This window comes from Salvelinus sp. IW2-2015, linkage group LG20, assembly GCF_002910315.2.
Source record: "Salvelinus sp. IW2-2015 linkage group LG20, ASM291031v2, whole genome shotgun sequence".
Lineage (NCBI taxonomy): Eukaryota > Metazoa > Chordata > Actinopteri > Salmoniformes > Salmonidae > Salvelinus > Salvelinus sp. IW2-2015.
This window is the reverse complement of record NC_036860.1, coordinates 72,572,348-72,584,747: the sequence shown is the minus strand read 5'-3', so window position 1 is coordinate 72,584,747 and position 12,400 is coordinate 72,572,348. Positions and strand designations below refer to the sequence as shown.

General features: G+C 44.4%; 1 protein-coding gene across 1 annotated transcript; it reads left to right on the top strand.

Annotated features, from left to right (window-relative positions):
• The first annotated feature begins 3,139 nt into the window (after window positions 1-3,139).
• On the top strand, window positions 3,140-11,958 carry LOC111980356 (uncharacterized). The gene is made up of 10 exons (XM_024011078.2): window positions 3,140-3,148; window positions 3,715-4,745; window positions 4,858-4,916; window positions 5,096-5,239; window positions 5,511-5,585; window positions 5,761-5,872; window positions 6,138-6,286; window positions 6,443-6,627; window positions 6,722-6,847; window positions 6,932-11,958. The coding sequence occupies exons 1-10, from the start codon at window positions 3,140-3,142 to the stop codon at window positions 7,238-7,240; spliced, it is 2,199 nt and encodes a 732-aa protein (XP_023866846.2). The 3' UTR covers window positions 7,241-11,958.
• Window positions 11,959-12,400: the final 442 nt, after the last annotated feature.

Sequence of the window (12,400 nt, the reverse complement as noted above, 5' to 3'; positions counted from 1 at the left end):
GGGCCCTTAAAACCTCTCATCATTGTCACAGCAATTCCCATGTAGGGAATCATGATCACCTTTTTGTTAACCTCATCTAAGGCCTTTGTAACCCCCTCGCCCTCCCCTGTGCTGGTTAACATTGACCCTCTGGTAGATGTTGTCTGTGGTGACGACTTTCACACACGCCACAGAATCCACATGGCAACAGGAGTGTGGCACAAAACTAATATTCTCACGAGAGCCCTGCAGGAGCCAGTCAGTGTAGTTCTCTGCACCACAACAACGGAACTGAAACACACATAAACAAACTTTGATAGTGTATCTCACAGAGACCATTCCCCTGGTAAGGAGTGAACAGCTGGGCCAGTGAATAGCACGCTACTCACTGCATGCTGTAGGTCATCGATGGCAACCTTATCCCTGGGGCAGTGCTGCATGATCACCTCGTTGACTTTCAGTGTGATCCTTCTCTCCACCTGCAGAGGGTGCATATGACACATAAAAGCATTTTCACCCTTGTCAATCAAGCAATACTAGTTGAATTCCCTGGAAAACATACAGTGATCATCCAAGACTGCAGTAGATTGAGACAGCCGGGCAGAGTCACATTTATCTTGCTTCTGAAGACATAGAAGAGAATCCCAGACACTATCTGCAGGCTGAGGATCAGCATTAGGAAGTGTGTGAACTACAGAGCACAAACAACCAAGATGTTACTCTCCAAAAGCTAAATGCAAACGTGGCAGAGCTCGGGCAGGTTATGATTTAGTATGTGAAGATGGAACACGGCATATTAACTGTTCTTCAAAACATAAAGCCCCAAGTTGCCATATCTCACACTGTGCTGTACTACCCACCAATCCAAAGAGCAGACGGCTGTCGGACCACGCCCCAATGCTACCCAGGAAGGCCAGCAGGGAGACGATGATGCCCACCACTATGAGGAGGATGGAGGTGTGAGACAGGCCCTGGGATGTGTGGGTGAAAGACTCCATTTCTGTGTAGGTGGGCCGAGACATAGCCCCAACCAGGACCGGGGCCAAGCCAGACACCTGGTAGAACATTAACACATGCCATATAAATCACAGGTTAGTCAAACAACTGTAGTTTTCTCAATATAACCTTTAACCCTTTTTAATGGTTCACTCTAGAGCAATTGGGGCCAGTCAGGCACATATGAGTCAGTGGTCTAAATACCAGAGCACCTGCCCAAATGTGTTCTATGAAAGTGCCCCTGGAGTGATCAGGACAGGTAGTGGTGTATATTTCATGACATTGTGCATGTAAGAGGTGAATGTATGACTTACTCAGAATAGAGTGTTTGGGAGGATCAAGTAGAACTTAAACATTCTTCAGAAATATTTTCTTCCAAACTGAAAATTATACAGGAATTTTGAAGTCCACATTCAATATTTCTCATTTTATAGTCACTTCTCGATATTTGTATTACTTGTACAACTTTGCCTATACCTACATATTTTTTTTGTACTAATAGGCTTAAGAAAATATTAATTAGGGTAGGTACACACGGGAACATTTTGTACTTCATTGAGCGTTTTGACCAATATGCATACCAGTATAGATCTAACACCAAAACCATGAGACTCACCTGAAATGTGTACAAACACCTGGAATTCTTGAATAGGCAGCTCAATTAACAGTATTTTTATTAACAGCTACAAATGTCTATATTACTTGTCAGAGAGAGAGAAGCAAAAATAAGTTATCAGCAACACGGTTTGAATAAAGCAAGTGGACTGCATCAGCTAGGCCTATCCTTGAAATGATTCGGTTGACATCATCACAACAATGAACCGTAAAACATACTGGATATGATGGGTGTGGTTTCATGAGTTTACCCAGTTGTTGGGATACTGTAACCCTGTTACATGTCAGAGAGAGCTCTGAGTCTCGAGACGTTGATCTAATTGAATTGAATAGAAATAGAAGCGAACGGGAGCTAGGAAATGTATTCAGGGTTCCCCTCCCTCTCGTTTGATCTCGGACTGTTATTTATGACGGACTTGTTTTTGTCAACGGTCCAACACTCTGACTGTCAAAACAAACAATTTAGACCAGGTGAAGTTGCCCCTAGACGTTGATCTTGGGCCAGTTTCGCATTTCCACACCTAATGGTTAATGTTAGGATTGGGGAAGGGGAAGCTGTTGATCCTACACCAGCCATGTAGCCTACTGAGCGATGCAAAGACCCTTTAAACAGTTTCACCAGGCAGTAAGTAAGTCGGACGCAAAACGGCAGAAAATAGCCGTACGAGATGCGGTGCGCCCAGTAGGTGCGTCATTGTTGCTACTTGGGTCACAGTTGTTGCGCGTCATATTCCCCACACACGGAGCAGTACTATTGGTTACAGTTTAACTTGGAAATTCCATTCTTTGTCCATTTGGTACATGGTGGAATACGGGATCAGAGGCCCTGCCACCTCAGGTGCCTGAGGCTTGGCTCTTTTTCCATCTATGGCCTATTGATGACCATGCTCTTTTAAGAGGTTGGTTAAAGCTATTTATTGTTTAACAATAATCTCCCTTGTTCCACAATAACATATTCGTTTACCATTTCCAAACATGTCTTCGAAGTATTATTTTGGTAAATTCAGGAATTAGTTTGGTAGTGGTATTGGGTTATGTGAGATTTTAAATGAGATCTTTCCCCCTCTTTTTTTACATCCATCTGTCTGGATCCACCACCACTGTCTGGGTTACCAACTCAGTTCTTGATGCCTTCTTGCTTCATACCTATTCTCTATGGGCACCACCTGAAGCCTTCCAGTTTAGTATAGGCCTATCACATTTTAGTCCAGCCCTCAGAGGCAGGTGCAGCTTGCCTTTTTTTCTGCCAAGCATTCATCTCATCAAACAATGGAGGAAGATTGGAGCTGGAAAGAGGCAAGTCAAGTCACATACACCTGTAGGGCATGATAAATCACAAAGCTATGTAATAAGGTTACAGTCACATTATGTTTTCTACGTAATATCTCAATACCTTATTCTGGTATGGTTCTTACATTTACCTCTATCACCCACCCCCCTCGACTATATTGATATATCAATGAGTGTTGTGTTTGGGTACATTTAACCAGTTGTGGAAAAGTACCCAATTGTCATACTTGTGTAAAAGTAAAGATAAACTTAATAGAAAATGACTCAAGTAAAAGTGAAAGTCACCCAGTAAAATACTACTTGAGTAAAAGTCTAAAAGTATTTGGTTTTAAATATACTTAAGTATCAAAAGTAAATGTAATTGCTCAAATATACTTAAGTATCAAAAGTAAAAGTATAAATCGCTTCAAATTCCTTATAGTAAGCAATCCAGACGGCACCATTTTTGTTTGTATTTTTTTTATTTACGGATAGCAAGGCGCACTCTCCAACACTGACATCATTTACAAATGAAACATGTGCTAATGAGTTCATCAGATCAGAAGCATTAGGGATGACCAGGCATGTTCTCTTGATAAGTGTGTGAATTAGACCATTTTCCTGTCCGCTAAGCATTCAAAATGTAACGAGTACTTTAAGGGTGTTAGGGAAAATGTATGGAGTAAAAAGCACATTATTTTCTTTAGGAATGTAGTGAAGTAAAAGTTGTCAAAAATATAGAGTACATCTACCTCAAAAAACAACATAGTATGTTCAAGTATTTTTACTTCAGTACTTCACACCACTGAGGTTTACTTTGCTAGTGACATTTATTGGAGGGTTTTGTTCTCTCAGGAGGCCCAGAAGAAGGTGTCAAGGTTCCTAGTGAAGCTGAGGCTGAAGAGTCTTTCTCAGAGCTCTGATAACAGGTCCAGTCCGGAGTCAGAGCGAGCTAACGCTGAAGTCCGCCAGGGGGCAGTCATGCAGTCTTCGGCAGAGGGCAAAGCTCTCCGCAGCTCGCAAGGAATTATCCATAATAACTCACCGCAGCACTCCCCTCCCCCTGGCACTAATACGAGTTGCAGAGGGGCAGAGGGATCTACGTCCCCAGATGACATTGACAGCGGCAGGAAGAAGATTAAGTTCCCACTCCTCTTCACCAAGACAGCCGTGGCTGGGACCACCACCAACCCCCTTCTCACTGAGAATGACCGGCCCAGCGTGAAGCTTTCTGCCAAGGCAGAAAATGCCCATAAGACTGTGAGGGTGGCCGGTATCCCAGAGGAGATTGCTGTTGGAGCGAAGGTCATGCAGAAGACCTTACCGGCCATACCCAAGTTCAGCTGGTCACGGCCCAGTCCAAGTGAAGAAGATGACAAAGTCCAGGGCAAAGTCAAAGACGTCCGCAAGACCAAACTAGGTAAACAGAAAGAAGATAACATCCCGCCAATAGCCAAAGAACCCCGGGAAAAAGGGTCATTCCATGGAGCAGAGCAAGGCAGAGGCAGGGACTATAGCAGGAGGAAGGCGCCCCTCTCCTACGACATCCAGCACAGACTCAACCAAGCCATGACAGATTCAGACAGACTCAAAGCTAGAGAGGTCATCAAGAGAAGCGTAACCATCCGCGGTGAGAATCTCCAGCAAAGGCCCAACCGACAGAAGCCAGAGTTGGAGCGATTCAAACCCAGGGATATCACCAAGAGGAGGGGCATCATTCCATGTGATGAGCTGCAGCAAAGGCCCAATCAGCCAATGCCAAAGCCAGATAAAGCTTCCCTGGTTAAACTCCCGGCGATTCCACGGTGGAGGGGCTCCATCTCATATGAGGACTACCGGAAGATGCCAGACAGCACCATCAACACAGAGGACCTGGAGGAGATCAGGTTACAGTACCTACCCTCTGCTCCATACTTACCATTCATACCTATTCTATTCCCCACAACTGTCACTGTTATCCCCTAACACCACTATCTGCTTGTGCCTGTTTGCTTGTAGAGGCATTACTCATATTGAAGACCTGGCAACTATGATGCCTGACGAAGCCCAGTCTGATGGTAAGTAGCATGCAGACTGTTAGCCTGTCTTATATTGTCAACTAATATTACCTACCAATACAAAACCAATTTTTGTTATGAATTAATTGATGATGATCTTCTATTGTACATGTATTTTGAAGTGATGTTCCTATGTTATGGGCAACAGTCATATCTATTGTCTATTCTGCCCCATGTAGCCTTCAAAGAAGTCTTTGAGCAGTTTGCAAAGAACAGCGATGGCTCTATCAATGAGGAGGGCCTGGCGTCCACGCTGGACAGAGTGGGGATCAGTATCAGCCCAGAGGAGGTGAAGAAAACCCTGCAGAAGGCTCACGACGACAGTATGTTTCTGCCTCAGTATCTGGAATTACCCCAAAATATAATAACGTGCTTTCCGTTATAAAACATGTTAGAACGGAATACATTTAAAAAAAAAATGTGTCCCAAATGGTCCCCTGTTCCCTATATAGTGCGTGACTTTTGTACCCATATAGGGCTCTGGTCAAAAGTAGTGCACTATAGATTGCCATTTGGGGTGCTGCCATGCACATTCTCTTAGTTGACATGAGTTGACAGGCTGGCTGACTGGTTGTTTTTGTTTTTTGGCTTCAGAGGACGGAGAGGTGGGGTTTCAAGATTTCCTGCATGTGATGGCGGACAGCCAGCGCTTCTCCAAGTGTGTGAAAGGTGAAGATCCCCGACTAAGATGTTGCCTTCACTAAACATATCTGGATTCACATGGAAATATGAACGTACGACTCACAGAGCTGCCATAGCGTTTGTGAGACTGTTTTAAGATGGTGCTTACTTTCCTCTCTCTCTCACTACATCGCTTTACCTCTCACTCCTTTCTGAGCTGAAGGAGCAGACCCATCCCAGTCTGTTGAGGTGTGTGAGACAGTGTTTTACAAGACCCTGACCAAGATGCTGGCTGCTGGTATCCTGTCCAGTGGTACTACAAGAGCGATAGTACAGTAAGCCATTCTAAGTCATGCTACTTTCTTCTCGTATATGAATAGCCGACCGACATCATGTGAAGCTATACATGAGTGTGTACTCACTGGATGTCGTCAGAGATCATGTAAGGTTAACAAGACGTTTTCAGGGAAAAACAAAGAGACAACTTTTCATTGCAGTATCTTATGAATTTTAAATAAACGTTATCTGTTTACACAGAAATAATACATTCTTGTGGTCAGCTGTGTCAGCCATATTTGACTGTCCCCTACCTCTGACCAGGTACTACCATAAAAAGACTCCGAGGCTGATCCGGCGGGCCGTGCGACCAGACAGGGAGGACGGGGACCGTGTTCTCAACTACTACACCAAGGGAGCTCATCTCATAGGCCTGAAGAGCAAGCAGCTCCTCAAGTACATCCAGCCAGTGGGTGAGCTAACACATGATAACACCCAGCACACACAGTACTCCTTTCTCCCTCCTCCCTATATTCATATTGAACTGCTTCAGCTTTCATACTCTCCTAGTCAAATTTATATTGATTGGCAGAGGAGTGATGAGGGACTGCTGTTGATTTGATGTGCAGAGACAATTGCCCAGAGCCAGAAGGAGAAAGACAGCCCGTACTTGAGGCGTCCCAGCATGAACGTGGCCTACACCTCCTGGGACCCCCGGCGCATGTCCCTGAACCCTGCACAGAGGGCCAAAATGGGCCGCATGAAGTCTGTCAAGACCTGGAAGACCGCTGAGATCGAGGATCGCATCAGACAAGTAATTTTCGAAAAACATTTTCACATATTGAATTATGTGAGAAATATAGAAAGGCAGCGGAAATATGTGGCTGATCTTCTTGTATTTGTACCAGCTGTCAATCAAGCACCCTGGGATGGAGAAAATGGAGATGATCACGCCTGTGAAGATGAAGGTGAACATGTCCATGAAGGAGAGGGACCACCTCACTTACAATGAGATCAACCGGATAAAACAGAAGGTAAGATGGGATTTGAACTGAATGTATGACAATATTGATGCAGCCAGTCGAACATTGAAGTTCTCTCTGTCTCTGTCTGTCCAGTCTAAATCAAGTCTGAAGGAGTACCTGAAGGACCTGACCCAGCTGAAGCGCAGGGACATGTGGAACTCCTGGGGCTCCCTTCAGTGTTACTGTGTCCTCCACAGCCGGAAGGACTTCCCCAAAACCTTCACCACCTACTCCTGGTCCTGGAGCGGCTGTCGCAACATGATGGAGACTGGAGACCTGGACGCTCCCTGTAGGCCCACCCTACGCCCCCCATATAGCCAACCACTGGAGCCCATCGCCAGGAAGTGCCTCGTCCAATCAGAGAGGCTAAAAAGAGAAGACCCCGGCGTCAACCCCCGCTGACAGGAAGAGCAGTACACTGTAGAAAAGAGGAATAATAATAGCAATCACAACAATACTGATACGATCAATTACTTTAACCACAAAGATCCCACTTCCTCTGACCACAGTCTCCACTCCCCCACCCCTCCTGATCCCAGTCCCAGACTTAAACTAGAGCGGCTGTAGTTATGAGTGCAACAACCCCCCCATGCTATGTGTACAAACAGGACCGGCCCCCTAGCTGATCTGTTGCCCTGGGCCTAACATACATTAGCCCGCCCCTGAGGCCCATGAGAGGGGGAGGAATGGAGGAGAGGACATGCAGTGTCTCCCTGCTCAGCAGAAATAAACCCATCATCTCTGAAAAAATAGCAGAATGAGTCAAACGAGTGTCACTGGTTTGTTTGAAAACTGCACCGTGCAAAAGTGAGGAGGAGGAGGGATAGGTAGGGAGGGATCTGGGGTCGATGTGCATGAGACCATGAAGGTAACTGAAAGAGTGATATGGAAAGGGGGAAGTGGCAGTGCTTTAGTTTGGGAATAGATGTCCAATGTGAATAGCAAGATTATGGGGTATGAGAATATGGTTCAGAGCTAAATATATATATATGTTGCCTGAATGATGTGTCCAAACAGTCATTTCCAATAACTCCCATGTCAAGAGCCACTTCTCCACTCCAGACAACCCACATCCACATCAGTCTATGAATAAATCTAAGGGTCCTACAAGGCCAAGGCATGGAGCCTAGGAGGAGAGCCAGAACTACTCATCCCCTTGGCCTGCTCCAACTGGCTGGGTTACACTATAGTCTGCTGATTAAGTCCCTGACGGGTCCAGGTCCTGATAGGGTTGAGGACCCTGATATCAGGCCCAGTTGAGGAAGGGATCGTTATGAACAGTCTCAGTCTGATGTTAACCAGACGTGCCTGAGACACAGACACAGCGTACGTTCGCCCTCCGCCTGGCTCCCATTAAGAAGATGACGGGTAATAAAATAAACCACAGTGAAACAGGGAGCTCTGTTGTTAAAGCTGTTGTGCTTGCATGTGTCTGTGCATTTGGCGATATCACAAATTAGCAGTGACACTGTTTACTCAGACGAAGCGTACTTGGCCTGCTGGCCCCTGTCATCCTGTGAACCAGATGCTTTAGTTTCAGCAGTTTCCTTTTCCTCTCTTCTGTTTACTGTATGCCGAGACCAGATAAGCGCTATTGTGGCAAATACAACAGTTTGGGCTCGATATTTTCTCCGCTAATTGGATAGTAGGACAWTGGTCCTGCCTGGGAWWYYYMSYMWYRTTTTTCTYCAAACAAATCKATCATTGTTTGGAAATGTTAAACTAGGTAAGGCTGGCCTGTGTCTGTTTCTCTGGATGTCATGGGGAAAGAGAGAGGGCCCCCTAGTGCCTTTGACTGGTTCCTAAAGGATTATTGTTGTTTGACTGAGGTGGTGTACCACAAGGTGGTGCCAGTGTATCAGCCCTTATTGTCTGGTTCAGTCGCTTCACTTCCTCAGATAAGCTCATTGACTTGATAATGACTTAAATTGTTCTCTGTCTTGTTATAAAGAAGATATACATTTTAGGTCTAATGAATCTACCCTTTAGTATAGTAGTTTATTACGGTTGATATGAAGTAATAATATACTGTAGTAGTAGTCCTCAAAGCTCTTTAAAATGCTTCAAACTCCTGATGTCAGATCTGTCAATATCATGTTTGTAACATGATCTTAATGTTGTCAATGATGTTCACGCCAGGCTGTTGGCTTCTGAAACCACTTCCTTATCCTCACCAGATGTTATTTCCACAGAGGAAACTTATATTGATGTGTTGTTCACTAATCAGAGGTGAAGTCCAGCAACAGCAGCATTGTGTCGGGCTTCCGGCTATTCATCGGTCCTTTCTCAGCTTTCATTATTACATTCTGTGTCTCAGAATGCAGGAAGGTTCCAGATCTTTAGTATTATTCTGTTTCTCTCATTTTCAGCTCTCAGTTCTCTCTCTCTGTACCTATTCAGTTAGCTCATTTTCTATTCGCGGGTGTTCCACGACTTAGTAGATGGCGACAACGTATATCGGGTACACATTTCCAAAAATGTGAAACTGACACGAAGGCTATTACCAGATTCTTAACCTCAGCTGCATATCTGGCATCTGTCTTTGGAGACATTCCTTTCAAAGTGACTGAAAGCAGCTCCAGCTGCATGTTTATCTCCAGCCACGATGTTTAGACTGAGGAGAGACACTCAGCCAAGCCACGAGAGATATAAAGGCCATTTAGACATATCACTGGAACCGTATATTTAGATAGAGTGAACGTTAAGACCCCGCGTGCCAGGTGGGTGAGAGAGAGTAGGCCTCACTAAGGACAGACGCAACAAATGTAAACCATTTAAAAGTCATTAAGTCAATTGGTGTTATTGGTGCTGTAAAGTTGATATTGTCGGTATGGATGTGGCTCCTCCCATGAATTACCCAGGAGCCTCTCTGTCCTGTCTGTCGTTAGATGAATGAAGAATTATTACCCTCTTTCCTCGTAACGAGCTGCTTCCAGCATGACTTGCCAAATGTTTACCCAACTCTGTCCTGTATGCTGTCCATCTGTCAACACTGCTCTGATTCAAACTCCTGTGCAGGCTTTTGTTTGGAAGCCACATTTTGTTAGGGAGTGTAAATAGTTTTTTTGTTTGGATTCTGTCCTGCATAATATGAATGGTCCTGTGTATTAGCAAAATTGAGCACTTCTCGCTCTAGTGTCTATTTTGGATGCCAAATTAGACGTGTAGATGTGTGCACGGTCTACTCGTGTGTGTGTGTGTGTGTGTGTGTGTGTGTGTGTGTGTGTGTGTGTGTGTGTTTGTGGCCTCATACTGTGTGTTGTTGTAGCTGTGTTGTTGTTGGACGAGGTAACAGGTTTAGGTATGAGGTTATCTTATGGATTTATCAAAGAGCCCCTATTACCTGGTTGACTCACACTCTGGAATCTGCCTGCAATCTGGACTCAGGGGTAGACGTAACATAGTAAATGAAAATCCGGGACACTCAAATTAATATGATATGTTACATTTGGTATGGTACGTATTCATTTGTGGATGTCCATCATCCATTTCGTATGGTATGTTACGAATTACAATTCATATTATATGTTACGAATTACAATTTGTGTGATATGTTACGAATTGCAATTTGTATGATATGCTATGAATTGCAATTCGTACAATATGTTCAGAATTTGCAATACGTATATGTTACGAATTCCAATTTGTTGTGGCTAACGTTAGCTAGGTGGGTAGGTGGCTTACGCTAATGTTAGCTAGGCTAGGGTTAAGGTTAGGAGTTAGGTTAAAAGTTAGGGTTAGGGGAAGGGTTAGCTAACATGCTAAGTAGTTGCAAAGTAGCTATAAACTAGTAAGTAGTTGCTAATTAGCTGAAATGCTAATGTCCGTGATGAGATTCAAACACGCAGTCTTTGTGTTACTAGACGTTAGCGTTATATGCCAATCCATCCACCCCTACCAACCACCCTTCTTTCGTTTTTGCCTTAAGTAACCTTCTGTCTTATTTAGCCACACCAAACGTAACAAATCATACTAATTTTAGTGTCCCGGGTTTTTCGTTTACTATGTTACATCTAGTCTATTAGACCAGCCTGGGAATCTTTAGTCTCCTTCTAGTAAAGCATCTCAGCTTCATCCTCATGTTGGCTTGTGAAATAAAACGACAGACAGCCTTATCTATGAGGACTGAGGACACCAGTGTTGAGTAATGCCATTCACTTTCACCTTGTAAGTCTTAAGTCTAAATCCTAGTGGATCCCACTAGAAGGAATTCTAGGGAATCCACCTGCCTGTACACATGGTCGGTTTTTATTACAGCGCTGTCATTCTAGTGGAAATGTGATGGTTAACAGAGTAGTTTAGCATGCACCTCCTAGCAGCGCACCTTGACACATGCAGACCATCCATAGTCTCTGCTTTAGTTCAGTTACTGAACCAAAGGGTTGTTGCAATATGACATGCACTACAAGCGGTGTAATTCCAATTCGTCTTAGGTCGTCAAAGTGTAATCTAGCAAGCATGTACTTATATCACAACATGGTAGCTAAACAACTAATCTCTCTCTAATGTATTTGCTTTGATAGTTCTTATCCCAGATTCTACAGAAACCCAAACAGCCCATTCTCATCACAGACCTTGAACATGGCAGGCGTTCTGTGTGGTTAATGATGTGGAATTTGGGAGGGCTGGAACAGGGATGGAAAGTGAGGGGAGCAGAGTGATATTGAGTGAATGATCTACTACAGTATCACTTGAAATCAGGGCAGTGAAACACAAAATGCTCTGTGTGTGAGAGGGATGCAGAGGCATTAAGCTAGGTATTAATAAGTAACTCTATCCGTAAAGGTATCAACAGTTCAGTGAACAGTTTCAAGAACTATGATGGACAAACATCTAGTGTATTTGTTGGTGCCAGTGCAGTACACTGCTTCACAAGACTGGAAGACAAGACTTACTGTCGTCAGGGTGACATATTGTGCTGTAGTTTACTGGCTTGCTGTGCTGTGTGAGAGAACTGACTAGACCTACATAGGTCAGACTACGATTACCAGGGATGCTCATAGTAATAGTGTCTGTACAGTAAATGTACAGTAAGGCTTCCTCTCTACTGAGCCCGAGGGAAGGGAACGCACCCACAGAGCTGCTGGTTGCTGCAGTAGCAGCCACTTGTTCTACGGTCTGTGTTACCATGGACACGGCTCACACTGTGGAAAGATTTATAGTGGCTGTCTCTCTCTGGGATTTATGTTAACTCTTATGGGGGCGTGGCTGTTGTGTTCAATGCTCTCACCCACCGGTGTGAAATTATACATACCGTACGTAACAGAGATGTCACACACATCCAAAGTTCAGTCTCTACACTGATAAGTGAGCACTCAAACAGTAAGACAGGTGAATGAACAAATCAAACACTTGACAAAGCAACCTTTGGCTGTGTTTGTGTATGGATAATCTCTCTCTTTCTGTATATGTGTGTGTGTGTTTCTATTAGCTGTGGGGATAGTGAGCATAGGGGGTGGGTGTGTGTGAGAAGGGGACAGAGATACACAGACACACTGATAGGGACAAAGTGAAAGGGAGAAAGAGATAGAGGGGCATGAGGGAGGAGACTAACTATGACTG